At 39.4% G+C, this 18,541-nt stretch overlaps 1 protein-coding gene across 2 annotated transcripts in view; it reads right to left on the minus strand.

The window, feature by feature from the left end:
• CDH13 (cadherin 13) overlaps positions 1 to 18,541 on the minus strand; it is a 518,101-nt gene that overhangs the window by 9,447 nt on the left and 490,113 nt on the right. Inside the window, exons 12-13 of one of the 2 annotated variants that reach the window (XM_026856742.1) lie at positions 10,253 to 10,486; positions 8,726 to 8,941 (exon numbers count right to left, since the gene is read on the minus strand). In XM_026856742.1, coding sequence (XP_026712543.1) covers positions 8,726 to 8,941; positions 10,253 to 10,486 — 450 coding nt within the window. Of the gene's footprint in view, positions 1 to 8,702; positions 8,942 to 10,252; positions 10,487 to 18,541 lie in introns of those variants that run through there. The other variant, XM_026856741.1, reaches the window with a different exon arrangement.

Below are 18,541 nucleotides of genomic sequence, written 5' to 3' on the forward strand. Positions count from 1 at the left end.
TATCAGGAATAGCAGTAGGCATGCTTGTGACTAAAGCAGGTTAGTGATTTCACATTAGTACATTGTGGAAAAGTTTATAAGAGAGAAGTGAGTTTATCCTGAAAATTTGCATCTTATAACATCAAATATAATGTTTCCCAATTATGTGAGGAAATGATTTGAAAGTTCTTAATGATAGGAAAAACACAGTCTGCATTAGTACCGTGTTTGTGAAATGAGTGTGTCATAATTCCACTGAAAGTTCCAGTAGGTTCATGTATACCAATGTCAATATTTGACTTCAGGAGTTAAATGCCAGCGCGTGCTGTGCAATTGGCCAAAACTGGCAAGACAGCGGAGAAAGATGCCAATCTAAACTAATCAGCTTGCACGGGGGAATAAGCTGCTCGGGCTGAAGTAATTTTCAAAGGGTATCTGACACCAGCAGATAATATTTCCAAGCATCTCTCACACTGCTAACTTATTATAGACTACACTGGCAGATCTGAAACAGTGTTGATGATTTACACCAAAGTGCTCTTACTCCTCCGACTTCTGGCAAGAGCCTTGCTCACTGCTGAATCCTTGTTTCTGCTTCACCTCTTCCTTGTCATGTACCCGTATACTCACTATGTAATGGGCTGTTCTTATGAAGTGCAAAACATACGTATCTATAAAGAAGCGCTATCTGAAAGAAAAGTTCCTCTGATCAACTGAAAGGCTAGCTATGTTTGCTTAGAAATTCAGAAACATGTACTGCCCAGTGCAGTGCTAACTTATCTAATGACGTCTCTTCTAACTAAATTCCTGTGCACTAGGGATATGAAGTACCTCCCTGAGGGCACGGAGAGATGGTGGTTTCTAGGGTAAAGCAGCTAAAATGTCCTAGATTTTTGGGGTTTTTTTTAATTTTATTGATATGAAACTTGACTGGGTACTTTGCCAAAGCAACATCACTCGCCTTCACTTGACCAATAGAAAATAAATGCTTCCTTTCTTTTCCAGTTCTTTCAAAATAAAACAGTTGAAGAGGGGACTGCATGAAGGCTGGAAGTGTATTTTCTCATGCTCTAATCTGATAAATTTAGCTGAACAGTTGAAAATATTCAGCAAATGAAATAAGTACAGTTTTGAAATAGTAGCATTGAACAAGTCTCCTAATTTTTTTTTGTATTTGTGCTGAAAATGAAATGCATCAAATGTAACAGCTAGCTAACCTTTTAAAGCAATGTATAACTGCTTAAGCAGTCAGATCTCATCTTCCACAGCAGTACAGCTTAGTTTACTATGTTTTTAATAAGTAGAACATGGACATAAGTAGTCCAGACACACTCAGATCTGTAGTTATACACTAATCCCAACCTGAAATACTAAAAGAATCATCTGAAAAACCTCTTATTAGGCAAGAATAAAATTGAGAGCAAAGTATTATGCTTAGAAGCCATGAAAAAGGAGAAATCAAATTAGAAAATTGCCAGGTTTGGCTGTGTTGATACCAACCTGGCTATTTCAGAATTTTTCAAGAACTCGTAAGCATGACAGCTTACATAAGTGCTAACCAGTGACATACAAATTCAGTGTATGGCTAAAGCAAGGCTTTAAGATGTAGTCTGAAATACTGCAGACATCAATGAAAGGACAGTAAGTATCAGCTGTCTAGTAGAGAAGCAAAAGCAACAGCATCTATCCTTCAGGCACAACAAGTCTCCCACATTCATCTGTAATATCACCCTCCCCTCTAAAGCTGCATAGCAAGCTCTCCTCAGGGAGAGCACGTTGTGAGGTGTCTGGAGGTTACAGAGTGGGGACATATTCAAGGACAGAGACAGTTAAAACCCCAAAATCCTGTCGGGTATGTAGTGGTCATTAATGACAAGAAAAATATTTGAACCGGTCATTTATTCAATTTTAGTTTTTAGTCATAGTCCACTCCAGAACAGTGCAGATGATAACTATCTGAAGTTATACAGTAATGTGTGACTTTTAAGAGGTTGTTCAGAAAAGTAACACAAAATATTATATGTCAACAGTTACTGTTGAGAAGACGAAAACATAAAAAGTTCCTCTGAATTCACAACACTGAATGGTCTATCCAACAAATCTCTTTAAACGTTCGTTTCATGTCTACAGAATGACCATCAGGAACAATATCACAGCTCTTAGGGAAGGAGCTGTATTTGCTAGTGATTTTGCATTCCAAACACACGTCTTCTAAGCTGTCGTATTTTTTCTTGTCTATACTTCTGGAACATGTTTGGATGGTTTAAAATGTGCGTAAAAATGCCATTTCCCACCTAATTGACTCAATAAAATGTAATGTCATTAAGTACGTTTTAAATATGCTGATGTACAATTTGAGGGTATTTCTATTTGTCAAGTCTCTATGACTAGGTATATAAACATCCTGTCTGCAATTATGTCCGTACATACGGACTTCTGTGCCATTTCAAGCCCCATTAACTTTAGGTGGGCTCCCAAAGCCAACTGCACAACAAATTGCAGGACTGAGTACACCTGCAGGGAAATTAGAAGACTGGACACAGAGGTCTGTGTTAAAAGGGAGATGCAAATCTAGACTGTCTCAATTTGAATGCAGTCCCTTAACCCCTGAACCATCCTTTCCTTACTAGACTCTAATCAACCAAGACTTTTCAGGAGACAAATAACAATGGTATCCTTCTCATAAACGCATTTGCAAAAGCATCTGAATTCACTGATAATTTAGCACTAACCATAATAATGTTAATATGGACAAAAGCATCAGTAACGAAGCTGGTAAGAGAGCAATAGTGGGTGTTGCTGCTGTTATTACTGGTTTTAGGAAGTGATTTATATCACTGGAACTCATTAAATGTCAGTCATTTCCAATTCCTCGAGTAACATCAATTTAGCTGTTACTTTAAGTACCCACACTGTATGTGCTCTAATGCAAGAACATAACCCGAATTAGGATAGTGCAAAAAAAAAAAAAAAACACACCAAAAAACAACCCAAAAAGCTCTTTTACAGCAGAACTCCTCCCCATCTTGGTAATTTTTGAAATTCTAGTCAATATAGGGATATCTTCTCAGAAATGGGAAAATTTATTAGTCTTGCTAATTAAGCTTTTTTTTTTTTTTTAATTAAATGCTACTGCTCTGAAAAGTAGAAAATTGATATAAAAGATTAAAATATGCTAAAACAACCTAAAAGGTTAAAAAAAAAAATAAATTCACCTATTTAGCAAAGTCACCTATTGGGAATGGTTCCTCTGAAGCATCTTTTTTTGGAACTATATGGAACAAGGATGAAGTTTTTACTTTTTTTCTTGGGAAAAACAAAAATTCTACTGTAAAAACTAAATAGTAGTTGAGCCCTGAAAAATATATACTACCTGATAGTCTAAAGTAACTCCCAAGAAGGGCTGAAAACTGTGAACCTGCAGGTAACAAATCTGCACTTGTAATGGAAAGAGCAATGACCTTAAAGGTCTTTTCCATCTGGAACCTGCTATGATTTGTCTTAGTCTTATGTCACTCAAGAATGCATTGCTTCAGTCTTCAGACATTTGATGTTTCTGCACAAATAACACAGGATACACAAGCAATACAGATGATTCTGTTGCCTTGAAAAATTAACTAGGTGAAAGATAACGCTGTGGTTTAACTCTGGCGGTTGACGTTCAGGGAAACTCAAATCCACCAGTTTAATATAATCTGAATTTCTGTAATGGTTTAATACCAAAGACATAATTTACAAGGGTAAAAAAAAAAAAAAAAAAAAAAAAAAAAAAAAAAAAAAAAGACACTATGTCTATTGACCCTGTAGCTGCATTCCTGAAATCAGAAAAAAAAAACATTATGGTGGGGGACAACAGAAAAAGTTAGTGGAAATTAATAGGAAGTTAAATTCAAGGGAACCTCTAAGGCTTCTTTGCAATCGCAGTACAGACATCTGTGCGAGTCTGTTTTTCAACACTCCTGAGGCCTTTCACCCTCAGTTTAACAAATTAATTTCAGTGTAGAGACCTCCAGCTTATTTAATTTCTTCATAACAGTATTTCCCCCCCAGTCTCTCACCTTACTTTCTGCTCATAATAATGGAATACTTTACTTATTTAAGCTCAAGTTAATTCTAACTTTGTAGTCCACTGGCCAGGTTGACAAAAAAAGTTTCTTACCAGTGTTTGACAGTCAAGTAAGATATCATTTTTTTTTTTTCAACATGAAGTGTTTAAAGTTCAGTCTTTTTCTAACAAGAAAATTTAAGTAAAATATTATTTCTAGTGTGACTGAGCTACTAATGGACATGACTATTGTGCCTTTGGTTCTTTTTTAAGTCCCTTGATTCAACACATTTGAATCCAACTTGGTCTTTTATGTTGGTAGAATATAAAAGGAAATATGAAATGTGATTATCATTCTATGATTATGTGATTAAGTGAAATAATTATTATCAAATCAAACCTCCAGAATTTAAATACTATTTATAATAATAATAATAATAATAATAATAATAATAATAATAATAATAATAATGATAATAGTAATAATAATAATAATATGTGTAACTGATATAAAGCCTAGTTCTGCCAGCTTCAGTAGTTCTTTCTCAGTCTCCCATAGGGCCTGAGGCAGTTCTTGGTGCCAACTTCATTATGACAATATACATAAATTTGGTTTTATCTTGATCTTTTACTTTTTTAGCTTGTTTTATTTTCTCAGTCTTAATTCCTAAAAGTGCTTAGATGCATGCCTTTGATTTGGCTTGTTCTGACCAAGTTCCTTATGGAAACTTAATCTGCCATGTTATTGCCAGTGGACAAGAACAATGGTTTTACTGACCTCAATATACCTTGGAAGAGATTGCTGCTGAATGTTTGCTAAACATATATTTACAATGATATGCTGTGAAATTAATGATACTTAAGCAAAAGGACAACTATTCTCCCTTTTAGATACTGGTTCTCCCTTTTAGGTATTGTTTAACCAACTGGGGGTTGCAGTAAGGGACATTTTTCTCCTCTCTCTTCATCCTTCATCATTATAGACTGTTGTAGAAACTCTCTTACTAAAAAACGTTCAGGACCTTTCAGAGAAAACTTGTTCATAATTAATTCTAGTGTTGTTGAGAGCTTCACTTTGGTTACATTCATTCTGTACGGAGCTACTTGAGCTGCGCCAGACTGAGACAATACAGCAGTAAGGGACAATGTGGACAGTCTCAGACCCAGCACCAGACGTGCTCCGTAACCTGCCTTCTCTTTCTCCCACTTTTTCTCTTCCTCGAGTAACAGATTTCTGTAGTCCTTCTCCCTGACTAAGAACCCAGATCTGTTTTTTGATCTTTTTCCTCAATCTGAATTACTAAATTCTAAATTATATCTGAACATTTTGGTCCTGCGTTGTCCCCAGCAGTGGCTAGGAAAAGCTGACAGAGGACATGATACCACCACACTAGGTCTCATCTTAAACATGGTGTCTGCATTAATGACAGAAAAAGACTCAATATTCTTTCCAATATTTGTTGGCATTAACGATTATAATTTTGGAAAAGTCTCTCCACCTGTCCACTATACAGCTTTCCAGCTTGACTTCAGCGATTCCCAGCGGTAATCAATGAGGTTAAGTGCAAACTATGCAACCACGCTCCTTTTTTTCAATCAACTCTGGATTCGCCGTCCTTTAATTCCACCAAACACCTTACTGTTTTGTTGTGGAAAACCAGCAGTCTGCCCATATACTCTGACATCTTTTATTTTCTATTTCTGGCTGACAAGAACTAAATTTTTCTTGTTCCAAGTATATCTACCTTTCCAAGGGCTTCTGGGCATCTCTGCAGTCTGTATCCCATTATCCCTCAATATACTGAACACAGTAGGGCAGCTGCCGAATAGGCGAAACTACTGCTTTTTGCATGCATTACAGTTTTAATCAGGCTCTTCAGTTTTATGCTCAGATACTTCAAAAATCTACCACATATGACTTCTTCCATGATTTACAAAGGAGGCACATATTCTAAGTATAGATAATAATTGCACCATTTAAATGATAATACCAAGATGTTTTGTATGGGGAGGAGATTCATGCAGGGCAATTTTACTATGAACAGCTCTTTCATAGGGCTATCTATCCTCACACCAGATGTCAAATACAAAAAGAAATACTTTGGCATGAATAACAAAGTTCATTTGACTGAAGGATTTACCTCCTAGGAACAAGAGTCTCATAAAACATAAACATTGGGAGCAAAGTGAGCCACGTAAGGGCTTTTGCAAAAATTAAACCCATAACTTGCCACTAGAAATGGGATATTTCATCTGTTCAATAAGCACTAAAGTTCTCTTTGTTTTTATGGCATCGTAATCTTTGATTACTCTGATAAATATTTGGACTATACAAAACATTGCAATGGAACTAATCGCAGTTATAAAAAAACCTATGTGTGAAAACGAATTGGGAATGCAATGATACCAGCACAATTTAGAGAAGTTCAAATACAGAACCACATTATTTTAACTGGCTCCTAGCCTCCTTCTTTTATGCCTCCACGTAGTCATTTACACCTGAATAAAATGGTTATGGAAGCTGTTACGCTTGCTGGCTTTGCATAAGCATGATTAGGTAACGGTACCAGACATGGAATACCAGGCTCTCTCTGTGTGACTGGGAGAACCCAAACCACACAACTGAATAGTAGCAAATTTTAGCAAAAAGAAGTGGCCCTGCGATGAGGATGAGGTCTCTCTATGCTGAAGCCTATTTGTGGAATTCATGCTCTCACTCACAACAACTGCGTATAAAACAGCCTCTGTCCCTGGAGAGAGATCTTTCCTTCCCCTTCCCTCCAACTCACCCACTATTTCCCTTTGTTTTGGTTTTACTACTCAGATAACAGACTGGAACATTGTACTGCTGGCAGATTATGTGCGTAATCTTACTCCATCCTTTGTTTAAAATTACAACTCTCTCCATACTTATTACAGTACTCTGAACGATTGTAAGGTTGCAGAAAGGCTCTAGGCATGTCTGTACTGTTTCACAGTGTAAAGACTATTCACTGCTATTTATTCTTTTACAGTAGGAGAGGGAATCCCTCTGTCATTCAGAGCAGCACGCACAACTCAGATGCCAGGGGCCTATATTCTGCTCACAGAGAAGGTCTGTAGTCAATAAAAGCAAGGAGAGCTTTCCAGTACCTAGAACTCGTTTTTATAATTAAATGCAAGGAAGAAGATCAGCCTTCTTTGGGGCTAGGAAAAAACAACATGATTACTTCCAAAAGCAAAAAACTTTTTCTCTACCTCATCGTATTCTGAGCAGATGCATTGATGTAAATAAAGTTCAAGTGCAAATCATGTCAGATAAGAAAGTAATTCCAGTGGTGAAAGTCACACGTAGTATAGCACCAGCAACATTTATGAAGTGGTAACAAGAATATATTTGAATCAATGGGCTGGATATTTATATCACTAATGCGATAGTGTCACGTACTGTCAAATATTTTTAACCAATTACTCCTAACAGCTGAAGTCTGCATTTGGTTCCAGCAGACTGAACCCAGGATAACTGAACCAAAGCCAACGGAGATACTTCAGATGTCACCAACTGGAACAAAGAACGCGTATTTGCACTTAGCATTTAAATAGTCCTTTTCATCTTCAAAGAGCATCACAAACATTAGCTAGTTCTAATTCTCTCACAATGACCTTCATGTTAACCTTTTGGGATAAAAGTAATATACTATAAGAAAAAAACCTGACAAGACATGTAATCAAGCATACACCAGGACTCAGATGTGTAAACTATCTCTGCCTCATGGTAGATTTTATCTCATCGAGAATATAAGGCCTTTCACCATGGCTCAGGTATTAATTCACCATACAATGTATTTTACTAACATAAAACGGTGGTAATAATCCTGAAATAACAGATTTACTATCATAGCTGGGAGATACAGCTCTTCCTTTGTAACAGATAAGGAACTCAAAATAATACTGCAGAAAAATATCTGCTGGAAACTGTCACAGGACAAGCCAGGGACACATCTAGGTTAGATGTTGGGTTTCCATGGTTTTGCATTCCTACTCTTCAGTCATTCTGGGATTTTTTTTTTCTTTTTTTTAGTCTTTCCAATTCAAATCGGGAATTTTGTGTCTTTTAGAAAGCTTTCTGTGACACAGCAGAAGCTTCCTTTACATATCAGTTCTCTCTGCCCTCCAACCCAGACTTGCGATTTGATTATCAATTCTGGGTGGCTCGAAGCCCAGAATCTTGAATAAGTTCCTCCTGTTCCAGTTGCTTGTGTACTTTATACAGAGGAATAGATTGAAGCAGACAGTACTCATTTTCATGGTGACCCAGAACTGCTATTGTTACAAGAACACCTCTAATCTCCTGTTTCTGTTTTTGAATTGAATTCAAGTGAGGAGAGATGAAAGAAAGCATCTCACAGTTCTGCTTCTACAGCTGGTACTTCTTAGTTTATCATGTGCTAGGTTTAATTCTTTTCGATTCTTCTTAAAATTATTGCTTCTATTTCTTAATTTGACAACCAGGCATTTGTTGCTATTTTTTTTTTTTTTACTATGAAAACCCCCTCCCCTACCTCTTTCTTGTAGCTTCTTCCTCAAGAAGAAACCCCCAAACTTACCCCATTATGAAATCAATGTATGAATTGAACTTCTCCCTTGGTAGGTTGTCTTATGCAGCAGACAAATGAGCAGCTAAATAATATTTCATTACTTACAGTTCAGGGAAAGACTTACAAAATAAACTGAAGAGTGAAAGAAGGATAAGGGTCATGCTGATATGAAGGGCATCAGTCGCACTGCAGTCCATTTTGGATTTCTTGCAGGAACACACTTGTAATTTCAGTTCTGTGGTGTTAGTCAGAGGCGGTTTTCCAGAATCTGTCACTGAGATTGGGATGTTGTAATTGGCCTTTTTCAGGTTTTGAAGCAGGACGACCTGGGCATGAGTATCTGCAAAGGATAAGGTGAGAATTAGCCAAATAGTGATTGCCTGGAAGGGAAGAAGAATCTGCAAACAATATCAGACCTATCACAGTTACTCGTGGAGGAAAAAAAAAAAAAGAGAACATTCTAAGGAAATGATGAAAGAATTGAACTGGAGGTAAGAAGAGGCAGTACAGAAATTCCCTTATGGGCTGGGAGCTAATTGCAAACTTATTCCAAGCCCCACCAAAAGACTTAATTTTAAGAGCCCCTTTTGTTTAAATACATAATTTGGTCTGCGAATTATTGAAGGAATTTGTCTGTGGAAACTAATATACTAAAGAAATGCTAAGGCATGTCATCCCCAAAGCAACACAAGAGAGTAAATATATTTGTCAAAGAATAAAAGCCCTTCTTGCAAGGAAGTACAGACAAAGCTCTTTAAATGCTTCCCCGGTGTGACTGAGAAGGCAGTGAGGGGATGTAATGCCCCTTCGGATCCACAGATCTGCCCCACGTGAGCAGCAGTGGGTCATACAGCTATCGGTGCCCGGGTGAGGGTGCTCACTCTGCTAGGGCGTTTAACAGAGCAGTGGTTTGATGTTTGGAGAACAGCAAAGAAAATGACTCCTCGACTTTGTTCTGCAGGCAGGTACAGACATCACGTCTGTCTTTAGTTTTTTTCTAAGAAGAATGTGAAATGAACTGCTAAAAGATTTTTTTTTTTTTGAGACAGGAGGTAAATAATACATGCTAGAAAACAAATGGAAGTAATCTACATTAAAAAAGAAACGTAGTACTTTGTGCCCACAATTTGCCATGTGAACCTTCTGCATTTGCGTGGTATGTGCTTTGATCCTCCTAACAATAGTGTATGGACCCAGTGCATTTGGGTATTTTAATTGTGAAGATTCAAATACTTAAATTCAGGAAGTTTTTCAAGTACATTGCTAAAGCCCACGCAAAAATTTCATGCTGTCCCAAAGCAAAGCCTTGTGCATCTCATGCACGTAAATTCCGTGTCATAAATCATGATAATCTTTAAAAAACTATAAGTCATTAGTAGCCTTTCTTTAATGCAAAGAGAAAGTTTGGTCAACATAATAAGAGGAAAAAAGTTCAGATTTCAGAGAAAATGCAGACAGACTATTAGTATGTTCCACCAGGCAGCTGGTCCAAACAAAACCAGCAGGGTGTAAAGCAGCAGCGATGGGTCTGTCCTGCAAGACTCATGCACAACTGCTCTGGAATTCACATAATGGGCAGCCTCAGGGTGAGTGCACTGGGATGGAGGGGTGGGAGGACTAAATGCAGAAGAAAAAAATGTAACAGACTTACTGTTAAGCTTGGTGATTCTCCACAATTTTTCTGGGCCAGGTTGCTTACTCAGTTCAAATTTGAAGGGATCTGTATTGGGATGAAGGTCTTTGTCTGATGCTCCTAGTACCACTACCCTGAGATCTTTTGCATCATCACAAACTTTGGCCAGTGTTGGATAAAGGGAAGGGACATTGTCATTGACATCCTCCAAAGTGATGTGTAAAGTTCCTGTACCTGTAGCAGGAGGGTTACCTATATGAAAAAAACAAACATATCATTATTAGATCACAAATCCATAAACACTTGCTCTTGTTTGTACCTGCATGCTTGAAAAGGGAAAGAATTTTTATAGTTCTTATCTCTGTTATGTGAAAATTATTGCTTTCAAAAACTGAAGAGTCATTATTTAAATTTGTTGCTGTGTTTTCAGAACGCAGGCTGTCTGATTCTCTACAGCATGGGTAATTATTCTAAGGAAACTTCGGGGAGAAGAATATTTTGAAGTTAAAATGAGATTAGGAGATGGAAAAGAAGCTCTTCTTAGAATCACAGAATGGTTTGGGTTGGAAGGGGCCTTAAAGATCATCTAGTCCCAGCCCCCCTGCCATGGGCAGGGACACCTTCCACAGTCCAGGTTGCCCAAAGCCCCGCCCAACCTGGCCTTGAACCCTGCCAGGGAGGGGGCAGCCACAGCTTCTCTGGGCAGCCTCTGCCAGGGTCTCACCACCCTCACAGGGAAGAATTTCTTCCTTGTATCTAATCTGAATCTCCCCTCTTTTAGTTTAAGTTTTAGCAGGTCCGTGTCCTTCTGCTGTTGGTGCCCCAGAGCTGGACCCAGCCCTGTAGGGGGGTCTCATGAGAGCAGAGTAGAGGGGCAGAATCCCCCCCTCGCCCTGCTGCCCACCCTGCTCTGGGTGCAGCCCAGGACACGGTTGGCTTTCTGGGCTGTAAGCGCCCACTGCTGGCTCACAGTCAGTTCTTCCATCCACTAATACCCCCGGGGTCCTTCTCCACAGCTCTCAATCCACTCCTCACCCAGCCTGTATTTCTGCTGGGGATTGCCCCAGCCCGTGTGCAGGACCTTGCCCTTGGCCCTGCTGAACTCCATGAGGTTCACATGTGCCACCTCTCCAGCCTGTCCAGGTCCCTCTGTACGGCCCATCCCTTCCCTCCAGCGTGTCGGTCCCACCACACGGCTCAGTGTCACTGACAAACTTGCTGAGGGTGCCTCGATCCGTCTGTCCATGTCGCCACCAAAGATGTTAAACAGTGCCGGTTCCAACATGACCCCTGAGGACGCCACTCGTCACCGCTCTCCACTGGGACATCGAGCTGCTGAGCACAACTCTGAGTGCGACCAGCCAGCCAGTTCCTTATCTGTTGAGTGATCCTTCTGTCAAACCCATGTCTCTCCAATTGAGGCAGCTAGATCATGCAGGACAGTGTCAAATGCTTTGTAGGAGTCCAGGTTGATGATGTCAGTTGCTCTTCTCTTATCCATCGACTCTGTAACATCATCGTGGAAGGTGACCAAATTTGTCAGTTACAATTTGCCCTTAGTGAAGCCATGTCGGCTGTCACCAATCACCTCCTTATTTTCCCTGTGCCCCAGCACAGTTTCCAGGAGGATCTGCTCCAGGATCTTGCCGGGCACAGAGGTGAGACTGACTGGCCTGTAGTTCCCCAGGTCTTCCTTTTTGTCTCTTTTTAAAAATGGGGGTTGTTCCCTCTTTTCCAGTCAGTGGGAACTTCACCAAATTACCTTGACTTTTCAAATATGATGGACTGTGTGTCAGCCACTTCATCCTCCAGTTCACTCAGGACTCCTGGATGCATCTCATCAGGTCCCATGGACTTGTGCACCTTCGGGTTCCTTAGATAGTCTCAAACCTGATCTTCTCCTACAGTGGGCAGTTCTTCATTCTCCCAGTCCCTGCCTTTGCTTTCTGAGTCAGGTGGTATGTCTGGCTGGAGCCTTTGCTGGTGAAAACTGAGGCCAAAGACAGTGAGTACCTCAGCCTTCTCCATGTCCCAGGTAACCAGGGCTCCTGTTCCCTCCTGGAGAGGACCCACATTTTCCCCGGTCTTCCTTTTAGCATCAATGTTCCCATAGAAGCTTTTCTTGTTGCCCTTGATGTCCCCGGCCAGATTTAATTCTATCAGGGCTTTGACCTTCCTAACCTGGTCCCTGGCTGCTCAGACAGTTTCTCTGCACTCCTCCCAGGTTACCTGTCCTTGCTCTGCCCTCTCTACACTTCCTCTTTATGTTTGAGCTTGTCCAGGAGCTCCTTGTTCACCCATGCAGCCTCCTGGTGTTCTTACCTGACTTCCTCTTTGTCGGGATGCATCGCTCCTGAGCTTGGAGGAGGTGATCCTTGAATATCAACCCGCTTTCTTGGGCCCTTCTTCCCTCCAGGGCTTTATCCCATGCTGCTCTGCCAAGCAGATCCCTGAAGAGGCCAAAGTCTGCTTGCCTGAAGCCCAGGGTGGTGAGCTCACTGTGTGCTTTCCTCACTACCTAAGGATCTTGAACTCCACCGTTTATGGTCACTGCAGTCCAGGCTGCTCCCAAGCTTCACATTCCCCACCAGCCCCTCCTTGTTGGTGAGAACAAGGTCCAGCACGGCACCTCTCCTCGGTGGCTCCTCTAGCACTTGGAGAAGGAAGTTACCATCAACACATTCCAGGAACCTCCTGGATTGCTTATGTGCTACAGGGTTGTCCCTCCAACTCGTATCAGAGTGGTTGAAGCCCCCCATGAGGACCAGGGATTGTGAACGTGAGGCTGCTCCCATCTGTCTGTAAAGGGCCTCATCTGCTCAGTCTTCCTGGTCGGGTGGCCTGTAGCAGACCCCACTATAACATTATAACATTCCCTGTCTCTGCCTTCCCTTTAATCCTGACCCATCAGCTCTCGGTCAGCTCCTCATCCATCCCCGGGAGGAGCTCCCTGCACTCCAGCTGGTCACTGACACGGAGGGTAACACCCCCTCCTCATCTCCCGTGTCTGTCCTTCCTAAAGAGTCTGTGTCCTTCAATTCCAACACTCCAGTCACAGGAGTCACGAACACACACTGAGAAACGTAGTAGGAAACATCCCCTAGATAGTCAGCACGGTATTAAAAGAATTGAGAACAGGACGAGGAGAAATGACAGCAGAGAGGAATCAATTTGTATGGTGGGTGCCCACAAACAGAACAGGACCAGGTCATTCCCCGACAACCCTTAGGGCCCCTTTTAGTTATGTCAGCAGAAGTGAAACCTGTCAACACGCAACTCTGGAAAATGAGATCTTTTATTTACCCCGAGCCACGCTGTGTTAGCAGTGGAGTTTCAAGCTTTCTCAAATTATTTGCCAGCCTGCCTCAGCCCTGACCTGAAAGAACCGGCTTCAGAGGTGAGGATGATGTTTATTCACCATGGTGTGGCTACAAGCCTTTGTGCCAAGGCTGTGACTGACAAACCAGCCGTGGCTCTGGAAGTGTTTGTAACGGAGATGTCTGCCTGCTGGGAGTCGGACTGAGACCAGCACCTCATTTCACGGAGGTCAGAGAGGAGCTGACAAGTGGTAATAACTTTCAGTCACTACAGACATGTGCCGTGGTTGAGCCAGTAACCCACTGCTTTCAGTCTAAAGCTCAATAACTTATTACAGATCCTTTTGCCATCCCATTTTAACTGACGTCAAATTTTTCCAAATGTACATTCCTTCCTTCATCATATACTGTACTTATTAATTTCTCCTGTGTAATGCTGCACTTCTGGGTTGTGTTACTCGTTTTTCTCATTTTAGTACACAACATCTATGATCTCTCCACTTCCCTTAGCTATAAACCCTTAGCAGGTAGAAAGAATTCGAGGTTGCACTTAACCTGTAAAGCACTAGTGCAATGTGTCACGGTAGTTTTAAGTTTAGCACTGAAAGAGGTACGCTTTAGCATAATTACCCTGCCTATAGCAGCCCCATCAACTGTGGAATTATTGCTGCACTGTGAGTGCATCCTAAGGGAGAAGTAAATACCCTGTGGTCTGGATCTGATAAACTACTAACTGTAGCAGAATGCAATTAGTCCTTTCAATAACAAATGTTACTAACGGTGACACTTCAGCCATTTCATGCACACATAAATGCATAACAAAGGCAAAATTTTCATAGTTCTTTAGCTTTCACCCCCTCCTCATCTTGCACTTTGTCATCAGAAGGGTTAGGGTTGAGTTCTTTTTAATGAAAAAGAAATTATTTTTCACTTTTTATTGGACTAATTGAATTTGCAGAAAGACTCCAATACATTTTTTGTTCTTGATATATTATTAAGTAAAGTCATACAGCAGAATGGATGAAAAGACATTCAAGTATTTGAAATATGATCATAAAAGCCAGCCTTTCATGCACTTAATTAAACTGCTGTCTTTAATTTTGAATGCATTATTTCCACACTGGACTGATAATGTCTTATGCACTGCCCTTCTTATCTTTCTCTGAAGTCAGTAATATTAAAATCTGCCTTTTGAAATTAAGAAGCCAACAGCATTATGAATGTACTGTTATTTTGTCAAATGCGGATGTGGCTGCATTTTCTCTGCCAAGTAAATGTTTCACTCTCTTTGTATGGCTTTATGGGCCAGTCAACTATTACTCACAAATAGAGAGAAAGGAAATTGCTTCTGTCCATTTCAATGACTTATTCTGTGGTTGGTTTATTTATAATGATTTAAACAAAATCTGTTGGTGATTTATGAAGACCTCCAAAAGAAAAATAGGCAAATGTCAAGGTCATAAACTGAAGCTTGTTAACACGCATGTCATAAAAAATACAACAAAAAATGAATCAAGGAAAAATGGTCACAACATATCCACTGGGAATATATGACTTTCATAAGTTTGACAGTATTATGCCTTTGAAATAATTCAAAATTCCCATGATCTCCAGACAGCTTCGGTTTTAAAATGAAAGATTTCTGTAGCATATTTTAATTCTGAAGTAAAACTTCTCTTAATTTGTATTGTAAAACCTTGCAGCTGAAAGGAGAATTAATACGTAAACCAAGACATAAAGAGTTCTGTCCAACAACCATTGGGAGCAGCTTTTCAAAAGAGCTCCGCTCCCAGTTTTGTCACCGAACTGAATTGGCCATTCTTCCTGAGGCTGAACACTTTAAACATTTAGGTGCCTTTAGAGCTATTTGAGATAGAGATAATTTCAAATTCCTGCTAAGTCTCCCACAAGCGGCATAGCTGTGAATATGCATATGAATGAAAGAGCATTACTCACGTGTGTAAAAGCTACTAAAACAGAGACTGAAGGATGACTAATTTCATACTGAAAGAAACTGAAAGCTTGGTATTGAATCCTGATTTTAATGATCTAGAGCAAGACTGAGAACCTTAAGTAATCTTCAATGAGGCTGAAATGCAGGTAGGATCTTTCAAGTTAGTTAAGGTCTGTGGGACTGAGGCTTTGAACAGCAACACTAAAAAAGTAGAGATTCCTGTTAGAACATGCTGCAGTTGGAAATGTATGATACACTTATCTGAACTGGGTCAGGACTGGTGATGTCTTCATATCCTGGCATTAGACTGCATACACAGCTTCTAACAGCAGTCTTCAGTTAGGCAATAGCTACTGCTGTTGTAAGATGCAACAAGTGAAAATAGACTAACAAAAGCAGTTATATTTTATGAGACAGAGTGCCATGGAATATGATGGGATCTATTGTCGGGGAACTGGACTCCCCAATGCAAGGGCCTGTTCCCAGAAGATGTGGATGTTCAATTGGATTTTAGTGCTATCAGGATAAATAAACCACGTTGCTGACTTCAGTTAAAAAAATAGCTTCAAAAGAAGTATTATAAAACCAGATATTTTGTATACTTCTGTCTACTTGAATTTAAATGAAAAGCCATGCAGAATCGTTAAATCGTAAAGTGTAAGCCCTCTGTAGAAACACATGGTCAAGAAATTTGAAAAATGGCATTCATTTTTGCTCCAAAAAGTTCCCATAGGAACAGTGACTGCATTTAGACATTTAACTATTCAAATGACACTGCCAATCAGGTAGTTAGTGTCTTAAAAGGTACCAATTATACACAATGATGGCCATGGACTAAGATGACATTTCTCTTAAGTATCAGGACTTGTATAAAATGGCATGTCTAACAAGCAATCATATGGTTGAATGGCTGATGATGCATTTAATCTGAGCATAACATTTTTATGGACGTGAAGAGCCATTTCATGTTCCACTTTCTAGTTTTTCTACAGAAATGTGATGCTGTTGTGTACAGATTTCTAATATGGCTGAGCTGTGCTCCGTGAAATTAAAGACAGTATCTGGACTGCTTTGAAACTAAATTAAGACATTCCTAATCAGTGCACATTCAAATATCAACAGCTTTCATTTATTTGAAATGACAGCAAAAATAGTTGGGAATTACCACACAGCAGGTAAGTTTTTTCTGACGTGTCACACATTAAGAAGCCAAACACCCCTAAAAAGTCAATGAGAGTTGACGACTTAATTTTTAGGTGTATCTGAAGAAAACGTCATAGTGTGACTGAGGGTTGCCTACACAGCATCCTATTTCTTTGCATGATGTAAACACACCTGCACGTCTATCTCGTCTTCCTACCGTTAGTGTCATGAAAGCCTGACAGAAGGATCCACGCGGCATGAATCAGCCCACAGTCATGTCTCAATTAAAAGAGTCAATGCAGATGCTAATACCTATGTAGCCTCCATTTATTAATGTGAAAGTAGTTTTTATATGTTTTAACTCAAAGTGTGATTTGCATGGAGCATTTTGAGTGCATACATTTTTTTTTCACTTCATGCTGAGGAAGCCCCGGGGAACACAGCGCTGGCTACATGCTATCTGGGCCATGTCAACCTGCTGCTTTCATGTTGAGTAGTGGTTTTCTCCACGAACTGAGCTCTATCGACAACAGCAACAGTGGAAGAAACAATTTGGGCGCTTCACTGTTGGAATCACAACCGTTATCTTGTTTAGACACTGCATTATCTTCTAGGACTAGAGCTGAGCATGAGGGCAGTTAAAAGTAGCCATCCATCTGCACTCAATTGCCAGCATATACTTACAGAAGCTGGTCGGGGACATTGCTCTAACTGGTAGAACATTTTCAAGACGGAAGAGTTATATAAATGCACCTCAAAGAAAAAAAATCATGAAGATTGAATCCTTTTCTTCCAGCTTTCCCTTTCCCATTTGCAGTAAAGCTCAAGATTAGCCTAAATGAACCCGATTACATTTTCCAAGCATTCAAAAACATATTCAGAATTCAGAAAACAAACAGGTTTGGACATTTGAATTATGGTGAGTTTAGACTGTCCTTGAAAATGAAGACACATTCCTTAAAGCACTGGAAAGATTTTTAAAGAATGTATCCAAGTAAAACAATTGCTTGAATGTTGCTGCTTAGAACATAAAATCATGTTCTTTGGTCAACAGACAACCCAAAATAAAGAATTAAAGAGTTGTTGTCCATCCTACCTTGAGCTGAGTTCTCAAAGTTTTGAATCCCTCTTTGGAATAACTGACATGTATTTTTTGTATTATTTTTTCTCTTAGAATTGAGTAATTATAATATTTTTATATTAAGATTTAAAGGATATTATAAATGAAACAAATTGGATATAACAAGAATATTCGTTCAGGTAAATAAAATTTCATTTAATTTGTGAAAACCAACAGGAAAATCCTCAAGAAATATTTCCCCTTCTAGTGTGATTCTTTTTTTTTTTTTTTTTTTTTAGTTTGATGCCAGACTTGACTTGATCTAAAATAGAACAAGTTGCACAAGGGAGAACAAGGAATATCAAACGCAAAAAAAGTACATTTCCACATGCTATGTGAAAATGGGCTTTGAATAAATCAGATGAAAGTCAGTTTACTTGAAAATAATATAATTTGTTTAGTGGCACGGCTAAGCTACAAAGCATCGATAATGAACTAACAGGAAAAAACGCCAGACCCACAAACCAAAAACTGTAAAGACTTGGAGAGAACGAGATTGCATGTTTTCACTTATATTTAGAAAGTTCACCTAATGGTCTCAAAAATCTGAACACAGGAAATCTTCTCTATTTAGAACCCTAATGGTTTGTATCTTGGTCATTACAGCGAAGGAATATTTGTGTAAATGTATTTACAGAACAAAATCTAATTAGAAACAAATATAAAACAAGGAATTTAATTTGAACTACTATACTCTTTACTCTTTTTTTCTATTTTTTTCCTTTTTTTCTCTCTCTCTCTCACTTTTTTTTTTTTTTTTTTTTTTTTTTATT

The sequence above is a fragment of the Athene cunicularia genome (assembly GCF_003259725.1).
Source record: "Athene cunicularia isolate RWA chromosome 11 unlocalized genomic scaffold, athCun1 chr11_part1, whole genome shotgun sequence".
In the NCBI taxonomy this organism is placed as follows: domain Eukaryota; kingdom Metazoa; phylum Chordata; class Aves; order Strigiformes; family Strigidae; genus Athene; species Athene cunicularia.